At 40.6% G+C, this 20,720-nt stretch overlaps 2 protein-coding genes across 2 annotated transcripts in view; both read left to right on the forward strand.

Annotated features, from left to right (window-relative positions):
• The window catches only part of LOC140233499 (monocarboxylate transporter 2-like), a 48,806-nt gene extending 38,551 nt beyond the window's left edge, over positions 1 to 10,255 (forward strand). The window contains exons 2-4 of the mRNA XM_072313617.1: positions 7,049 to 7,192; positions 8,033 to 9,013; positions 9,665 to 10,255. Of these exons, the coding sequence (XP_072169718.1) occupies positions 7,049 to 7,192; positions 8,033 to 9,013; positions 9,665 to 9,813 (1,274 nt within the window). The 3' untranslated portion in view covers positions 9,814 to 10,255. The remainder of the gene's footprint in view (positions 1 to 7,048; positions 7,193 to 8,032; positions 9,014 to 9,664) is intronic.
• A 9,485-nt stretch (positions 10,256 to 19,740) lies between these two features.
• The window catches only part of LOC140232912 (uncharacterized), a 55,421-nt gene continuing 54,441 nt past the window's right edge, over positions 19,741 to 20,720 (forward strand). Inside the window, exon 1 of the mRNA XM_072313024.1 lies at positions 19,741 to 20,254. Coding sequence (XP_072169125.1) covers positions 19,837 to 20,254 — 418 coding nt within the window. The 5' untranslated portion in view covers positions 19,741 to 19,836. The remainder of the gene's footprint in view (positions 20,255 to 20,720) is intronic.

The raw sequence follows: 20,720 nt of genomic DNA on the forward strand, positions 1-20,720 counted from the left end.
AATGCCCCTCCATCCAGCAAAGAATACTTTTCGCCCTGGATCCGTCCCTCGGGCTATAGCAGGCCCGAAGATAAACAAGATCTGTCCCCATGTCCTTAGACGCGGACCTAATTCCAGCAAGAGAGCTTTAGCGTCGCCAACGATGACATGGAAATGTGACGAAAAACAAGACAGGAGGATAGCTATGGGCCTTGAGCTTGAATGTAGGGGGGCACTGAGTAATCGAATACTCGCATCCGCAAGCCTCACCTTAACTGCCCCGTAGTCCCACACCATCTCATCTATGTAATGATGCTATCACACTTTTATGGATACCCTTCATATCCCCCAAAGCGCTTAACGACTCTGTATAGACAGCAATAGCACGCATTATAACCATACCTCGAGAAGTATCCGATTTTGTTTGCTGAGCGGTCCCATGGGCCCTCTACGGGTTGGATGATAGAAGGCAGACCAGGAAAGAACGTGATTGAAAAGTCATAGGATCAAAACAATACAGCAAAATCACAGCATCGTGTTAACAGCATGGATTTCCGGCTTATAGTCTGACATATTCATTTGGTTCATGTTTAAACACATGGCAGAGAATTATGATTATCATTTTTTTTTTCTAGGGGAAGGAGCAAAAAGCTGTGCTTGCCCTTCCTACCCAGTATCCTATACTTGGTGGAGATGATTTCAAAACACTTCGTATTTCATCATGTGCGGGAGGTGCATTAATAGGGTTATCCAGTTATCTTTATGGTGTTGCCTCCGTTTCTTGTTACGTTTATCCGTATAGCCAAGCCGACTGTAACGGTAGGGTTCCTTTATGATACAAGTGAAACACACAAGTGATTGTGCTTACGAAAATTATCCACTTGATGACATTAGTTTTTAGTACAGTCTACGTGCAGTCTACTTCCTACGCGCACGTGACTTGATTGTTTGTGATGTGCATTTATATTTGTTTCATTAAAGTGAGACATCTTCGTTTGAGTATGTTTGGTTCAACCATGTCGAATAAGGGCGCTTGGTGCCGACTTACCATCAAGGATTACAAATTTTTCATTGTCATACTTTGATTCATTATCATCATAATGCCACTACGAAAGTCATTCCGAAAAGTCAATCTTGATGAAGCGCCACTTTAAGCTGTAGTGAAGACTATGTTTTGTTTGAAACCCAATCAGGGATGACCAGGCATCGTGGTCTCATAAGCTGTTTCAATCTTGACAAACAATTAGAAAAGTCTTGAACTAGACTATAAGTGGTGGGGAGGGGAGGGATGTGGTAGGTATTGGGTGGGAAAGAATCTGGATCTGACAAAGTGTATGACCTGCATCCATCTTTTTCCCCATGTTTACTGAATGAGGAAAAAAGAAGAATAGAAATCGTGTCTCTGATGCGCAATGACGGGAAAACTGAGGACACTCCGAGACGAAGCTGTGTAAACAGCTTTCACGGTCGGCGGGATGTGGATCACAGCAAACGAGTGTGCTGTAAACCGAATCCATCTTCCCCGAGTACACTCCTCTGCATCCCATGCAGCAACTCACGCAGACGAGAGGGGAGGGTGGGTGAGTGCGGGGGAATCCTGAGATGAAAATGTGGTGAGGAGTCGGTACTGGGGGAAAACCCAGCAATCACTGGGGAAAGAAGTCTTTCTATGTTTATACCTTCATCATTATGTTCATATGGATATCATTCATTAAAGTCATAAGGGTGGATTGTTTGATACAACAGTTCATTTTTTCTCGCATTATGATAATTATAGTAACAAAGAATTTGACTTGTATGCTCGTCTTCTTTACTCTCCTGTAACTATACCGTCAGGAATTACTGCAAAACTGTCACTCTTCATCATAGAGCTGATAATTGTATTCCATGCTGATGTTATAGGCTTATTAAATGAAAACAAGATATTATTGAGCAAAGGGGTATGAGTGGTACTGTGGCTGCCAGGAAAAATAACTAGGTGGCAGGTTCGATTCCCGCTGGTTCCTTTTTTTCCGGCGTGTCTGTTAAAATGTAGATCAGCAATGATCTTACCAATTCAATTTGTACAGAGGGAGACAAATTGGGGAAAACTCATACCCCGTATCTAAGCTTATTCCTTTGTCCTTGCGATTGGCAACCTTGCTTGATTCGCCTTCGAAGATTTTTTTTTTTTTCGATATTGTCTGAAACTCGAACAATCTGTCAGAAAATTCAGTCACTGTCATTATTCCACGCAATTCTCTCATTTCCTTAAGAGGAATGTCAGCAGTTTGTCCGGAAACAGACATGATCGTCTGAAACTCGAACACTCTGTCAGAAAATTTAGTCATTGTCATTATTCCACGCAATTCTCTCATTTCCTTAAGAGGAATGTCAGCAGTTTGTCCGGAATCAGACATGATAATGATCATAGCTTCGTTATCTTATGTAATTGAGGAAACTCATCAACGCTGGTGAACCGAGACGGAAAAGCTACAATGACACACGAATGAAATGAAATTAATGTGTGGAAGTATCATGCGTTCCAATTTGCGTCGTTATCTAAGCATGGAAGAGATTAGGCAGCTATAATACATGAGTGATCATTATTGGTACATTCACAACTGTATAGAGATGAGTATAGGAAACGATCACAAATATAAAATTCTGTGTTACTACATGAAAAAAATGCAAGGAAAATGAACTCTGGTCCCAATCTACAGTTATGATTGTAATGATATCCACGCGAAAGATCTAATTCTAAACTGTTCGTATTATGGGGACGCTGTAAAAAAAAAAAATAATAATAAATCTTGACATTGCTTCTCTGAAAGCGCGTATCAAGGGATCTACTATTTGTATTGGTGATACGATCATGCAAATCCTATCAATATAAGATTTTTTTTTTTTTTTTGCCTGAAACAGTGTGTATGCAAAGCCCCACTTTCATTGAAACACCAATTAGTCATCAGTCCAAAAATATCTATACGTGTTTGACCATGAACTGCGTACAAAGCCGTTGACTATCACATTGCTCGCACATACATTATAATTATTTGAGGCAATACAGGTGTCAGCCTTGGAATCGTGGTCGCTTTCTTCTATCGTGTATTTTGATCGCTGGTGTAGAACGCATCTCACACCGCAGATGTAATTATATTCCATTATAAGTCAGCAATTATGAGAGTCGCATTTAGCCGTTGGTGACGGTTTGTAGGTATGTCAAACAGAGCCTTAAGGGCTCACACGGGTAAATCAATCCCCATAGAGAAGTATGTTAAAATTCAAAAAAAAAAAAAGTAAAATAGCTGGGAGAAATGAGGTGTTTCATCTTCGGTAATCTGGATAAGTGAGCTACCCTGTCATCCATCAAATTTCCAAGGCAGGTTCTTCGGCTCAAACTCTGTCCAAGGCAAGGGTCCGCAAAGCCAGACTATATACGAGTTCTTTTCTAATCACATGTTTTCCGTACATACACCCAATGAAAATATAGTCCCTTGAAATTCCATGAGAAAAGCTTTTATCTTCAAACCAAAATGCATTTTGTAGAAGAATTCATACTCAAGATCTGCAGCTATTCAGTTTTATGCCAAACTGCATTAATGGTTTTTAATCAATTTTTTCTTCATTTATTTTGGTATCTTTGGTACGAATTTGTGAAGGGGTCTGGGACATTCCATTTTATTTACAGGTGTGAGCCCTTAAGGCTCTGATCTCAAAGAGGAGATGTTTGTTGGCAGAGTGATGGCGCTGTTCACAGTAATGAAAAATAGCCACTGCATCTTGTTACTGGGACTTTACAGTACTGGTTGAGGTGGGGATTCATGTTTTGAACATTCCTAAGTGAGATAATGAGAAACCTCTTGTGAAATATGAAAGAGCATGTAATTCTAAGAAGGATTCAACGTTTATTTGATGAAAATTGTTTTTCAAATGGCTGACATATCCAAAAAAGTGATAATAATAAAATGCTACAGGCCCCGCCTTTTATTAGGATCTCTTTGTTTCACCTTGTTTTTGGATTTTCATCAAATAAACTTTTGATACCCCTCAGAATTGCACGCTATATGACATCTCATAGAGTGGTTTCTGAATATCTCGCAAATTGTTAAAAGCTAAATCCTCACCTCGACCAGAACTGTACACACCCTTTAAGCCAACATTGTGCAAATCAGGGCGAACGAGAGGGAAAGTGTACTCCATTACTTGTTTAGATTGATTTCGGTTGGGATGGTGAAGTGGAGCACACAGAATAAGTAAGTTCCACGAAGAAATGACAAAACAATTACAAGGAACTTGGAGGATTGTTAGGTTTTCACGCAATTCAACGATTGCTTGTCTCAACCAGATGATGCTTCAGGAGAATACGCCTTGCCCTTTAACATGTTTCTCCTAAAATATTGCAATATCAGATAAGCATGCGGTATAGATGATGTAGTTTCCTCTTTTGAATTACTTTTCTTGAAGAGATTTTACTCAAGATGTGCGGGTTTATATCTATATCATTTTCAAATGTGTTGCTGTTATGATTAATGACAGCGCGTTGATGGCTCTCTTCAATATTATTAAGTTCTTCCTTACACACACACACACACACACACACACACACGTACACACACACGTATACACTCGTATGTTATTGGATACGGTTTTCATTTGTTCGCGATTCCAGTATCAGGGGCCTCGGAATGGGGGGGGGGGGGCACTGTAGCCTCCCCCCCCCCCCACACACACACACACCTTTTCTTTGACTCGTCAAATAAAAGAAGAAGAAGAAGAAGAAACAAAACAAATCGAGAAAAAAAAAGATAAAACCACCATGAACTTCCACAGGTTCCGTCCTTGTATGGGGGGGGGGGGGCGATTTGCCTTGAACCCATCCCCCCCCCTCCATCCCGTTGATTGAATGAGTGCAACATCTAAAGCAGAAGTGAAAAAGCAGAATCTGTGAATGGAAAAGAAAAGAACTGAGTAAAGAATGAAGAATAATGAGTGCACGAAGATGGTTTCCTTTAGCAAGCAATACCTCCGACATCGCAGTTTTTTTTAACCTTTTTTCTTTTTTCCATTTTTCTTTTTTTAAAACCTGTTTTCCTTTTCTTTTTCAAGTCTGCCCATACTCACGAAAATTAATGTGGAGACGAACTTGGAACATTACCAACCTCAGAGATAAATGACGATAATGAATTTTCAAGTCGGAGTATCCAGAGTTTCATCATGAGCATGAAGAGGCGTGCTCCTGCCGACAAATTAATTGAGCTTTCCCGCACTCGAGAGCAAAATGAGGAGCGAAACGAGATGCTTGTGTTGCTCGGTGATAAATGTCCCACGAAAAGAGGGCAGTGATGGGTACACCTTGCTCACCTTTGGACCAATAATAGAAGCGCCCCCATCTCCACCACCCCATCTCTCCGAATCAACTGATGCTATCATTTCTCTTCATCTAGACTCCCATTCAGGTGAGGCATCCTCCATGCCTGGTGCCCATTTTAGTAAAAGTTTAACTTCATTAAAACTATAAAAACTTCTATTTACTGTACACGCGCGTCGATCAATCATCGACAGACCAACCTATAAGACAAACACTTGAAGCTGACAATGTCCTCCAGATACCATCGGAAATAAGGGCAGTAAAATTACCGCACATATCAGCAAAACCAAGCTGTCTAACCCAGGAGGCTGAACCTCCCATCCCTCTCCGCAAACGTTTGAATAATTAATTATCCACTCTTTGAATTCAAGCATAAATGAGCCTACTCACCCAGGTTAGTATCATTATCTTGCAACAGCACGCCAGTTTGTGCCTGTGATTGTCGCGATAAACATTATTTGCTGTTGTCTGCGCATTTGATGCTCACTTATTTTTTCTTTATTTTCTTTTTACTGTAGATTTCTTTTTCTTTCTCCCTCTTACTGGTTTTATAAAAAAAGAATTCAGTCATCTAAGATCTCGTTAGTGGCCTTGTGTTAGCACCCCCTCTTGATTTGTTTGTTTATTTGCTTGTTTGTGTGTTGTTGGGTGTTTTTTTTTTTTTTTTTTTTTTACGCACGACATTTTGCATCAGTGTCAACATCTTCGTCATCATTGACTGTAATCATGATGAGAGAAGAGTAATATACTGTAATTAAAGATGTCCTCCATTTTACTTCGGCATGATGACATATATAGTTTGTAGAAAGCCCCGCAAAACATAACGTCCAAAGTTGAAAATGCATTGCGCTCGTGGTTACAATATGACATTTACATGACATCCAGCAATATAACATCGAAATCCGTCATTGTTTCAATATTAGTAATTTTCTTCACCAATCTGTACACAGTTTGTTCGAGAATTGAAAGAGCTAATTTTTCACACCTTCATGTACGTCGAATTCCAGGGATACTTAAGCCCTTTTTACACTTGTGTTTCTTAACCCCGTACTTTCTCTGACCCAGGACTATCGTTTGTCCCGTACCAATTTTTTCAGCTTTTTACACTCGCCAATGAATCCCGTACTAAACTCTTGTCCTGGGCTAAAGAGAAAACTGACCTTTTTACACTCGTATTTCTTAGTCCCGTACTTTCCAAACCACATTAATATTCATGATTACGCTGTGCACTGTACAAGTACACGCACGCACCGGCAGCACTTGATTACCTCGTTTCTCATTGGTCAGTGGGGGTCGGACTTCGTCTCCGTCGCTTAGCCCCGGATTATTTTTTCGTTCTGTTTACACTCGCTTGCTTGGCACCGCAATTGCGGTGCTAACCCTGCTTTTTTGCAGGGCCATAGTACGGGATTATCGGTGGGGCTAGCCCACTTTGGCAAAAACGAGTGTAAACAAAAAGTGGGCTAAGGAAAGTCCGGTACCAACGGTGGGGCTAAGGCCCCCCTTAGCCCCATACCACCGTTGGTACGGGACTAAGCAAAAATTTGCAAGTGTAAAAAGCCTACAGAAGTACAAATAAGTATAAATAACTGTTGCGCCTAAAGTAACGATGGTATAATGTGTTAAATGAAATAGCCACAAAAGGGCCATGTTCATTTTGTCGATATTTACATGTCTGAAATTTTTGTCCTCTTTTCTTTGTTTTCTTTGTTAAATCAGGTCCTCTGGCTTCGTACCTCACCAAGAGATGGGGTTCGCGTGTAGTTGTCATGGCAGGGGGTTTGCTGACCGGTGTTGGGGTGCTGATGACTGCTTGGGCCAGTGGCGTGGTCCTCGTCGGAGTGGGCGTGGTCTGCTTCACAGGTAACTCCAGGGTTAAAAATTATTAGTGTCTCGTGTATAGATGACAGTACATTATCGGAAAAAGCTACACGTAATAAGAAAGTATGTCAGCATAAAAGTAGATTTTTGGAAAGAAGAAAGTCTTCGAAATCCGAGTATGTGATGTTACAGTCAGCAAAGTTAAGAAAAATAAAATGTATATATATATATATATATATATATATATATATATATATATATATGATTTCACGCGTCCTTTGTTGTTTTGTGCATATATCTTCCTCCTACCAAATGTGAATACACAGGTATATACCCTTCAGATATAGTTGAACAAAATACTTTTCTGACGGATTAAAGCAGTGGTTAATTTCTGACCAGAGTAGTATCTTCAGCAACGACCCTGCTCTTCCACAAAAAGAGTCTTTCCATCATTACCACCAGGGAGGTGAGTCCCTGTTACTACCCTAGCACTGCTAGGTACCCACTTTATTTGCGCCTCGATCTTGTGGGTGTATCTTCTTTTCAAAGCATGAGCGCACAGTTCATACGTACACGGTTGGATTTATCACGCTGATGCCAGAATATTGCTACTCAACTAAAAAGCTTTCCAGGGACTTGACCGAAAAATCGGTCTGTATCTTGTTGTCGGGGATATGTTCCGCAGAAACTACGTCTGGCTTCACGGAATCCCCTCCTCAAAAATGATTAAAAAAAAAAAACTTCCTCCGGAGAGACGGATATTTCTGTCTATCCAGGGACTAAAAAAAGTGAGAACCCTACGGATGCAGAATGGCATCCTTCACGTTGTCTGTCCCCCATGTTAAAATGCTTTTTTATATTTGTTTGTCATTTTCTTACAAGGGATCGGCTCGGCTTTCGTCTACATCGCGACGCTAATCTCCATCCGTCGCAACTTCCCGACCCATCGCTCCTACGCCCTGGCTAACGGGATCACGGTGTCCGGCTCGTCTCTGGCGGTGTCCGTTTTCGCACCCATTAACAGGGTCCTCTCGGATGCCTACAATTGGAGAGGCTCGGTGCTCATCTGCTCCGCCGTTATACTGCACACCATGGTCTTTGGTCTCCTGCTCAGGGACAGGAAAGTGATTCCAAAGCGTCCAAAGGACGTCATAGACGACGGGGCGTCGGCCATAGCGCTGATAAACAATAGGGACTCGAACGGAACGCTGGAAGGCTCCTCGCCAGCGCGCCACTACGCCAATGGTGTGAACGGAAGTAGTCACGTCGCAAATGGCGAAGGACAGTACGCGGAGAGCAGTTTAGTCACCAGTGTGGATAACCAAGACGTGCCGGAATTCGCGGGGAGCAACGGACACCTTTCCGCAGACATGTCGGAAGGCCGCAGGTCTAGAGAGCCAATTCTAGCCGACAAGCCGTCGACGCTCATTCATGGCATACTATTACTAGTGATTTTTCTTTCCACCTCGTCTTATTCAGCGGTATTCGTCTACCTTGCTCATGCCGCGGAGGAGCGAGGACTTTCCGAAATGAATTCGGCGGGCCTGCTCTCAGTGACGGGCATATCACAGGCCGTAGTCCGGTTCGGTCACGGTTTCCTCGTGACTGTTGGTCTCATCAAGCCGCTGCCCCTCTACATCGTCGTGCACTTCATCATGACCATCGGCATCCTCGTTCTCGGAGTGTTCAAGGAGAACAGTGTCTTATGCATCGGGGCTGTGATGTTTGGCATCGGGACGGGGAGCGTGCGATCACTGAATCTCGTGGTCCAAAAGGTGGTCGATGCGAGGGCTGGATCCAAAGCCGTCGGGCTGGCAGTTCTCGTTAGCGAAGTAGCTGCCGCTGTCGGGGGCTTATTTGCAGGTTTGCCTTGCAATACTTTACGAAAAAACACACTTTCACATTTACACAGATACATTAAAGTCCTTCTAAATGCCATCCCAGGAATGTCAGTAGTTTGGTAGAAATGAAAAATACGCTCTATTGATATATTTGCCCTCATGCTTTTGTGTAAAAAGTGTTATTTGGACGCGATATCTTCTGTTTCCTCGAGAGACCCGCACATTATAAGCACTGTTTTTTAGTGCTGGTTCTCTCCGTATTTGGCTGAATATAATATATTATACTTACCTTTCGTTGCTTTGGCAAGAATATTTGTTTTAAGTATTTGCCAGTCGGTCTCACTGTATCGGCATTTCATTTTGATTTGTATTCTGCTGGCAAGTTGAATAAATTTTGAATTCGAATTGAATAATTGAATGATTATTCTGCTGGCCTATGGCCTCGAGTGTGATGGGTCCTCATCACGTGATAATTTATCGGAGTACAAGGTAGTTGTAAAAAAAAAATAAAACACAACTTTAATGTTTTTAGTCAAATATACTAAAACGGTCAAGCACATTGATGATGCATGTAGTTGCAATTTGTATTTCGCCAAATCCACTATACGTACTGCTCAAGGCGCAATTTATCTCACCCGTTGTCTTCTCTCTGTTCTCTCACGTGACCACAAAGGCTTGCTTCATGATCATTCGGGTGACTATCTGACCTCGTTCATGGTCGCGTGTGGGATGACGTTCGCCGCCTCCGTTCTCACGGTAATCATCGCTGTCCTTCGGCGGATCATGGACTTCAGAACGAGGACGCATTCGTTGCCGCAGTGATGGATCACCTCCACGAGCAAGTCTTATTTCCCTCCCATCAGCCTCGGCGCTGGTGGTCATCAGGGCGTTCATCAGGAGTCCTCAACATGCTGCGACAATTCTAAGCCACGAGGAGCGAGCTAGAGTCTAACGAAGAAATTGCGGAGTAAAATCCCTCTGTTGCCGAACAGTGAATGACTCTTGTTAAAGTTCAAATGACAGGCAAATTCCAGTCCAACAGTAACTCCGAGAGCAAGTATGATTGGTCAAGTCCGTAACCACAACTGAATGAAAGAATGTAGAAGGCCTCGTTGACAATCGACTGAGTGCATGCTCCCGTGCTCCTTGAGGGCTTGCGGGGCGTTGTATAGGATGGACATGCAGTCACTTATTACAACATCCTCATATTGATAGATGAACTATCACAAAAATTAAGAATTCCCTTTCATGAATATATAGGAGATTAGGGTACTTAAAGGCATGACCAAACTGGCTCTTCGAAATGCAGTCTCAACCACACCCACTTTATTGCCTGAGAAAGAAGATATGACCTTGTTGCACTACTGTAGCGGGAAAAATCAAGGGCATGTCTGTAAGGGCGCATGTATTACGTTGACAGGAGACCAAAATCTGTGTGATCTTGATTATCATGGGGATCCTTCGATTAATCAAAATGGTGAATGAAACAAGGCCCCTGTACAAGTCTTTCAGACATTAATGTCCGTTTGACATCATCTTGGTGCTTAACTCTGACGGTGGGCTTAGATGAAGCTCATTTTAATTGCATGGTTGCACAGTTTTAGCGACTGAGGCTCACTATGGGATAAATACGGGTCCCTCGTGCGCTATGTGTGCTTGTACATGGATTTCTGTGAGGGTATGGGTACTTGTATAATGTGAAGATAATCATGTAGTCTGCGTAGCATGGTCAGTGATAAAGAAATGAGAACACACATTTCAGTCACTGTGTGCAGACGAGTATGACAAGTGTTGTATTCACGGTATAAGAGTAACAAAGCTCATTAAAGACAGAAATGATGACAGAATTTAATAAGATGGAAGGAGCATTTTGATAAGACAACAAGCTAACCTCAAGTAAAACATGCGTAGGGCAAAGCGTAACGGATGCATGTATCTCTGGAGAACGACCTCAAACTCGAGGTTCGCTGTGCCCAGCATGTTCGTATGACATTAATGAGACCGGATAGTTTGACGCTTTATTAACACATCAAAACACTTTCAGTATAATAGCATGAGCTCATCCCGCGGCTGCCATAATTAAGTCAAAACATGTGGTTTGATTTGGATGGCATTGATCGCCACTCTAGAGAGCCAAAGGTGGGGAAAATATTATTATATTGATTTCCTCATTCGGTTCGATAGGTAATAATGTTTCGTATAAGGTCAGTGTTTCTGTTGTCACGCCATAGAGAGACTCGGGAATGTTGTCAGTTTCTAACAATATCAGCTAGCACAGCAATGTTGTCAAACAGTTGCCATGGTTGCTCATACTGTGACTTTGATAATGATGTCTTGGTTGTCAAGTACATCACTGTGTTTGCTATGGGGACCAGCATTGATTCTGTTACGCGCGAGTCATTGTTATAAGCGTTTGCTCCAAGATACCACTCAGTCAAGTGTTTGTTGCAAATTTGATGATGAGATTGTGACGTTCAAAAAAAAAATCCTGCACTATTTCCTTTATTCCGTCATCGACCAAATTAAATTTCAGTGAAGTAGATCAAATGTGTTTGACAAGGATATAAGGATGTGAACCTATAAACGTAAATAAATTACGTGGTTTGTCAGGTTGTGCGTGGAAAAGAGCCCTCGAAATGTAATGAGGCGTAATAATGATCAGCTGTCGTCTCGCTTGGTTTAACCAACCAATTGAGTCATCTCGGTAATCATTTTGTTGTTTAAATCAGATCAATCATATGGTTAACATTAATATAACGGACTAAAACGAGCGAAAAATAGGCGTATTATACATCGGCCATGCATGCGTCTGAGAGCGTTCATTTTATTAACCTCTCCTGGCGTACACGAAGTGTAAATATCTTTTTGTACGCGATCAAAATGTGCATGATTCATGAATAGATCAGTAGTGCCATGGTGAATTCGGATCAAACACAACAAATTGCCGGAAGGGATGTCCGAATGACTTGGAATGGAATTAATGTTTTTACTTTAGAATAGGAATTGTCCTTACCGGTATTTAAGTTTTTGAATGCCATCGTAGATCACAAACTGTTCATGGGAAACGTGTCTCTTGTTTTCGTATAGTGAGGGACCAAGTTTATGTCACGTTTCATAGTCTGTCAAAGGAATCGTCTTCTAAAATTGGCAATTTCTGTCTGTGATTACATGTAAATCTATATGCCCCCCCCCCAAAAAAAAAAACACCAAAAAAAAACAAAACAAAACAAAACAAAACAAAACAAAACATGTGTAGAAGTCGTATATCATCGTCAACAATGTGTTTGTCTCCAAATTAGCTATGTGACAGAAAGATGGTGTGTGTGAATTTCTATGAATGTTGCAAATGATTCACTTCTTCATTATTGTTGAAAGTAAAGGGACTTGAATGAAGAAGGAAACTAACTTCATTTTATTAAATGTATTGCGATCACATGTTGTTGATGTCACGCTCTTTGTACAACTCTGCATGTTCCACGTGTCTTGTCAAATTGACGCTTTATCGGCTATATTATACGTACAATGGTACGTAGCGTGTACGATGATTGTGAGCAGAACACTGTCGTTCATTACGTTCGTGTAGGACTATTCTTTGCTCAGATCCATTATAGCAGAGTAGACTTAATTCAGGATAATGATAGAAGTTTCATCAAAATAAAACGTTATGGAATCATCAGCATTTGTATAGTTTGCACAAGTTGATAATATGGGTGGCAATAGTGTACCTGTACTCTTTCACTGTATAAACACAGTAATGCTATAAAGATCATATTTTAGTGGACAATATTATAGCCACAGCAACCCTTTCCTAATTCATTCCATGCATTTCATTTCATTTCTTTTTTTTTTTTTGGTGCATATTTTTGGACATCACGACCGCATCTAAGTTGCATATGACTGACGTTGTAACTTACACCACAATTTCTCATATACACGTGTCATTTGCAAATTCTATAATTTTGTCTGAAGTAGTTGTAATGAAATTTCTACCGTTTATGCTTATTTTGATTTTTCTTTTAAGATATCATGTTATCTACAAAAGTTATTTTGAACGTGTATATAGTGGTATTACTCCTCAAGGGTCATTAGAAACCGGATGACTACACGACTTACCATGTTTGAAAATTAACAAACAAGCGAATCCGTGGTATAGTATAGTATACCATTTCTACTGTTTGTAGGCTTTTAGTGCCAGCTACAAACTCTTACGGTATTAGGCTCATTATTAATCATCATCATCATTATCATCATCATCATCATCATCATCATCATGGAAGTGATCATTGTTGTAAATTGCCGTCAATTTATCATAGAATTGTTGTCATAACTGTTATCACCTTTATTTTCATTAACATCTTGATTGTAAAATTTTCATCAACATCTTGATTTTTATCATTAACATTATTATTGTTAGTGTTATTGTCATTATCATTATCATTATCACTTTACTAGCCACAACCATAGAAGTCATCATCCTCATCACCATCGTCATCATCATCATCATTATCATCGTCATCATCGTCGTCGTCGTCATCGTCGCCGTCATTTTTGTTACCCCCATTGTCATTATTCACCGATAATCATTACACTCATTGTCATTGCATAAACAAAGCGATCATTGTGTCAATGTTGATGTAGTGATGCATTGAAATAAAATGTCTGTATCGGTTTCAGCATGGAAGTGGGACGAAAATAAGCTTTCCAACACAACACCTTCCTGGTTGTATTGGAATCGGTGTGCAAGTTTAGTGCTTCGTTGTCATTGATCAATATAAGTGAAGTGAATTGAGGTGTAAACATGGATAACAATGATAACATAAGCTTATCCATACCATGGTTCATCCAAGGCCTATACTCGACCTTTGATAGTAAATTGTGCGTCAAATGCATATCCCAACAAGAGCTTGAAAAGCAAAGCAGTATAGATGAACTCCTTGGTTAATTTAAGGTGCTCTGGTGGGCTGGTATCAAAATGAGCTTTAATTCAGTATGCGAAACAAGAAGCCTTGTTTCATTGTTTCAAGAGAGTTACACCGCATTATTAAATACTTGTAGATGCTATTGCTATAAAGGACTGTCATTGTAATGTTACCATGGTTACTTGGAGAGTGGAGACATTACATGTATTTGCAAGTCGCTGGTTTTTCCACCAAGGCACTCGGAAGTTCGTGGTTGCTAAAAGCATGATGAGATCTCCTTACAGTGGTAATGGTGGGGGGGGGGGGAGGGGGGCAAGCGAACGAAAGACGAAAGAAATAAAATGCCTCAAAGTTAACCTGAATGATGTTTGGTGTTTTTTTTCTGTCGCCTTTAGGTCGGTATGCATCACGCGTAAACCTAACTGAAATCAGAAAATCAAACGTACTGTTTTTTCTGTGTTGTTTAAGTTTCGATTGATAATTGTCTTTCGAAGTGAAAGAGTAATGCTTATAAGATGTCCCGATGCTTGTATACGAAGAGCACATATTTGATTGACTGAAATTGTAATGTAATTATCTCATTTTCTATTTATTGATTGCAATATGTTTGAAATGTAAATTATCGTTTGTACATATATTTATTTCTAACTATGATTGTAAATCAGTCTGGATCAAGTTTGGAAAATATGACGTTTGTAATGATTCTCAAACTCTTTTGATACCCTTGATGTAATTTATTACGGATCTGTGAAAGATCAAAAAAAAAAAGAATTAATCAAACATTATTTTTTGACCTCATGATATTCATGTAAATTAAATTTCTGACTTCCAATGTCAGTGCTTCCTAGATGTCATTGTCTTGTCATTTCGTTGTTGTCTCTTGCCGGTTTCTTCGTTGTTTTTGTTTGGTTTTTGCTGTAGTTTTGGCTTTGGTTCTGTTGGTTTGTTACTGTTTGGCAATCATAGGGAAAGAACAATGACGGGGTCATCCGGTAGAGCAGTAGCAAGTCTCAACAAGCAAAATAGTTTCTTCACAGAAATAGTCTCAAAGTTATGTGTTTATAGTCGATGACTTAGCAACTGAAACCTCTTTCTCCTAAATAAAAATCGTCAGGTTATTATAACCGATTTTATGCACAGTTTTATTTAGTTCTTTTCCTCAATAATTTCATACCAAAGAAGAAACTTTAGTGAAGGTTTTGTTAATAGGCCCTAATGCAATTCTATTGGAGAGTGGTGAGGCGATTATATCAAAACTCTTACGAATATTATGGACTATTCATATTTGCGACTGATATCACTAAACTTTGACAGGGAATGAGGTATGGTATAGAAATTCGTATCGTGGGCGAACTTGAAAAGACCACACGTCTGTCCTCACATCTTTGTTTCTGTATAACTATGTCTAATCATAGCATATCGAATCCAAATTCAACAAAAATAGACGGAACGTAAAAGGATATCAATAGCAAGGTATCAAGACTTCATTCTAGTGCATATACACAACACGTCACGATGTCTTTATCGGGACAGGGGTGGGGGTATAGGGCCTAGTAAATTTTCCTTCATTATCGACATCCGTTACAGACATTATACATGTCATTATGTCTCTGGAGGATTAAATCCTTGTCATTTATAGAATAGTATACACAAAAACGTGCATTGATATGGGCAGGTATACAATAACACATTAAAGAGTGAGAGTTTTTTTGAAGAAACACGTCTATATCTTTACATAGCACAACCTCCTCATCACTATAATACTCTTACAGCGTATCTGCACGTAAGTCATGTTTGTTCTGCTTGCGGCCTCTCTGAGCATGTGGCACTGGTCCCACAGGTCTCTGTATGGAAAGCATGGAGATCCTGTTATTAATTCCAATGTATACTCAGAGATATTTCTCATCACAGCTTAATAATAAACTCTTTGGACATACGGTCTTCCTTGTGCAGCATAGCGCCCTCATGCGATTGATTCTTCTTTCTCTCTTTTTAACACCACATAATACAGTACAGTTTGTTGGTTACGGCACATTTTGATAAATTGCACATTTTGGTAAATTTACCAAAATGTGTAGGACATTGACAGCATGCACATTTTGGTAACTTTCAGCTCCTCCACAATCATCACAAAAACAAATTAAAACTGTATCGCCACCCATGACCCAGTATTATGGAAGTGCCCATGGCAGCACAGGGACTCAATACATTGACATTATTATCTATGCCAGAAAAATGCCCCCCCCCCCCTTCACAAAATTACTAGCACTGAACGCTAGTCCTGCCTGGAACAATTATTGATCACTTTATTTGAATTCTTACTCCTGGAATGCTAAATCTCCTACCAATGCACTTGACCCACACATTCTTTATACTTACAACTTTGGGACCCTACCCCCTAAGAATGATCCTCATAAAGTTTGATTGTCTGAAATCCGCCCACTGATTCTGAAGAAGATGAAAATGTGTCCCCCCCCCCCCCCCCCCCGTCTCCAAGGGGGATACCCTATAATAGGTATTCCCATAAACAAATTATATTCTTCGGCTGTAAAGATATCCACGCACAACATATCTTGCGTGTAGTGCTTTTTGGCCTGGAGCACAAATTTTCTACCTATTTTCCCGGGGGGAGGGGTGGGGGGTGGGGCTCCCCATTGGGGCCATAATGCCCAACAGGAACAACCTTACTACCCAACCCCCTAAGGATGATCCCCATCAAGTTTGATTGAAATTCGCCCACTGGTTCTGAAGAAGAAGATGAGAATATGTTTTCCCCCCTTGGCCCCTACCCCTCAAACTTTCACCGCCATCTAGGGGCCCAAGGGTGCCCCTAAAAACGAAAAGCGATCGCAATGTGAGCTAAAAAAGTGTCTTGCCTGTATTTACTGCAGGACCATATCATCTTAACTCCTTGACGGTATCAACTCTCAAGCCCATCCATGGATTTTTAGTTCAGTTACCAAAATGTGCAAATTGTCAATTTTTTTTTCTGCAGGCAAATCCCCTATTAACTGCACATTTTGGTAACAGTTGATCCCGTCAGGTATAGGTGCACACCGTACACTATCGGCACATTTGGGTAACAAATTTCTTTTACAAAATGTGCAGTTACCAAAATGTGCCGTAACATAGTTACGGCACATTTTGGTAAATTGCTTTAGAATTGGTAATTTACCAAAATGTGCAATTTACCAAAATGTACCGTAACACAGTTCTTTCAGCTATGCTGATCAACCGTCTTGAGATTCATATCAGTTAAACACACGATAGATTAATCATGCTGTTCAGTTCCTTTTCCAACTAAATGGCAGTATCAGTGGAACTCCCCGATCATAATATTTAGATGATTAGGACCTATTACATTTTTAAATGGCCGTTTCTGCCTGCGGGGCCCGACCTTGTTTAGAGATCTTTGAAAAGAGTTTAACTTTATGTTCCAATATGTCTAGTGCAGTTTCCCAATGTGTTCAAGTTACGATTAATGAATAGAGATAAAATCGAACGAAGACGAAGAGAATTTCGAAGAAGTTAGATGTTTCATAGATATCAAACTTTGCAACTAAGATCGTCACCAAACGTCATCAAAAAGTTTCGCGCACACGTTTTCACGTAACGGTGACACTTGGAGCAAACGCCAAAAGTGGATGTACTGGAAGAGGTGATATCATGCATGATATGAGACAGATTCAGCTCTAGAGAGGGCTAGGGGAAAATGTATAGACCTACTATGCTTTGTCAGCAATACAGGATGGCTTGAATGGGATATTAATTATACAGTGTTGCAAATCGTTGAGGAGACAAAAATTGTCTAGTGTATCCTTGATATTACAACCGTATACCACTGTCTCCGTAAAGTTGAATAAAAATATCTATTATAATACACAAAATATTATATTATTATATGACATTGTTCATATACAAACCAGTGGGAGAGTTGCAAACTGGTGATGACGTCGTCACCAACTATTTCCTTTAGTATAATATGAGCATTTTGATGGTTCATGCTCATAAAATCATGTGCTAAGTTTGAAACATAACACGCGTGAAACGTTAAGTCTTCATTCCATATAGCCTTTCCTATTCTGCGGTCCCAATTCTCATAAAACCGCTGCCATTCTGTTCATCTGATTTCACTCAATTCAATAAGTCACATGGAACATGATATGTTATATTGTTCTTTTAATAATTCAAAACATCGAAAACAAACACACAGATCTACGCTCATTCAACGGTGGGCTGCCGCGGCTGCGGCAGCCAGCAATGAGACGACTTTTTCAAACTCGTCAAGAGAGTGCGTTGTTCAAGATGAGACTCAAGATGCATGGGAAGGTACGTTGGACAATAGTGTGTAGGCCGACAATATGGAGGTTTTCTGAGCCAATTGACACTCAAACTAAGCACACAAAGGGTTAATGTTTAAACTCTTTGGCGCCAGTAGTCGTGTCTTAAACAAAGGCATGCACCAAGGACAGTCATGGCAAAAGCCGCTTTCTTTCCCTGAGCACGTTTACAACACAACAACCACTTCTTGCGAGGTGTATTATTAGGCCCTATTCTGATTTTCTCCCCCCCCCCAAAAAAAGAGAAAGATTTAGCATTTTATACGCCGAACAGATTAATAGGTAGATCACTATAAGTGGTGATGTCACCTTCTATACAAGATATGGACTCCTGCTATACAGTATAAGACTGTTCCGCGAACAGAAAGTGGCAAATTTAAGACTGAGAACTTTGAAATGTAATGTCAGATTTTAAAAGAAAATTTCGACATTGAGTGCTCTTTATTTACGTCTTGAATATTAATATAGATTTGCACTTTAATTGGGAGAAATGTGATATCTCTCCTCCCTGGAGGAAAGAATGACAAAAAAGTCATTCATTTATGTGATAAGTTTTTAAAGACTTTTATATTTCATTCAATTGTAATCTTTTAGTAGCTATAGAGTTGAATTTTGCCACACACGAATGCTTGACGAAGCAAGTCGGTGCAGCACTAAGCTGTACAGTATGACCCATCAAATTTACATTTCGTTAACTATGATTAATTTTCTTCTAAATGAATAGGGATGAATCAATGATAGTCTTGGACGTTAGCAAGGTATTTAAATCTGTGAGAATGTTAAAAAGATTGATTCGGTATATGGATACAGGGCCGGCGGAGCGTTGTCAAAAAAAAAAACAAAAAAAAAAAGGGGGGGGGGGAAGGCAAACCTCCGGGTTTGATGAGCTAACAAGCGGGAAAAAAAAAAAGGTCCTCACCGCGATCACACTTCAAGATTATCTATTTCTTTTTAGTGATACTTACGTACTTCCGGGTTAAAAAAAGTGGGGGCCCCAAAGTGATGACACCTTATGTATTCCTTTGTATGGTGCACAAAATGTGTGAGCACTCACCCCCCCCCCCCCCCCCACCACCACTCCCCGGTTCCGATGGCCATTGCATTAATAGGATGGAATACTGTATAGGCCTACCCTTTATTTTCGTTACCTGTACTAGTATTATTTTGATCTTCCAAATCACGCGTTGTCCGTCCCAGCTGCGAGTTCTTTGTTTTCAGCGGGACGCCACCTTGAGCTCGGGTCATGCTCTTTTTATACGACTACTAACTCGTACATGATGTTTCCAGCGGCCGACCTGCAGCCGATACACACACACACTTGGAGGTCACTGTTGTTGCTCCCTATGCTTACTTCTGTTTTGCTCGGTGTTCAGTGTCTGTGTGCTGTGTGCGTCACTTATGTGCACTGTGATTTGTAGCAAGACTAGGCGATGAAAACATCGAGAGATAACAACATGGCCGATCACCTTGCGACCAGTGTAAATGCGACGGTGACATAATCTTTTTCGGATAACGCTGCCGATCATTTGGGAATATTTGTGGAATTTTATCCAAAGGTGGACGCGAGGATAACTGTTTGATCCAGTATGGGGCAGAAAGTGAGTTCTGGGCCAAGAACGGTGTATGCAGCGCCTGTTGGCGGAGATACAGCCGGCGGATCCCCCGCAAGCGGTGCGTATATCGCAATGGGTAACACAAATGGACACCACAACGGTGCGAGAATTTATGCCAGTTCCTCCTCATCGAACGGACAAAGGAATCGCGCCCGATCCTTGGGGAGCACGAGTACGCATACGAATGGGCAGGCGATGAATATACCAGGGGGTTCTGGCGCAAGTAGAAGTCCAGATTCCGACCACAGCTCGTCAGAGAACAGTGCCCCGAGCTCTGGAGTGGGTGGGAGTAGTAGTAGCGGTAGCAGCAGCGGGAGAAGTAGAGGAAGAAGCTTCCCGTTTCATGCCCAGAGTCTGCCCACTCATTTATTTGCTCCGTCTTTATTACAAGGTCAGCACCACTAAATTAATCAATTCATTCCAACCGGTAACCTGCAGTTTTATTTGTTTTTTACTTGTTTGCTTGTTGGCCATCACATTTTGTATTATTATCTGCAGAAGCTCTGGATAGATCATGAACAATCTAGCTTATGGCCTAGAGAGTGTAGACAGGAGCAAAATATTAACGACGTTAGTCATTATATGAATAAAACATGAGATAGGAATTGAATAGTACTAACTAGACCCTAGTAGTGATCTAGAAGTAGCAACAACATCACGAACATAGAAAGAATGGTGACATAATTTACATGTACAGCTGTACACTCTCATAATAATTGCTTTGAGTGCCGAGTCTGTGGTGTGGTGTCGAGTGCATTTATCTAATCTAGTCTACCCTTTCTTTGTATTTGATTTATATCACACTGTAATTTATATAAACTTTACTAATTCCACAATTCAGCTTGATTGTTGATACT

This window comes from Diadema setosum, chromosome 9 (genome assembly GCF_964275005.1).
Source record: "Diadema setosum chromosome 9, eeDiaSeto1, whole genome shotgun sequence".
Classification (NCBI taxonomy): Eukaryota; Metazoa; Echinodermata; class Echinoidea; order Diadematoida; family Diadematidae; genus Diadema; species Diadema setosum.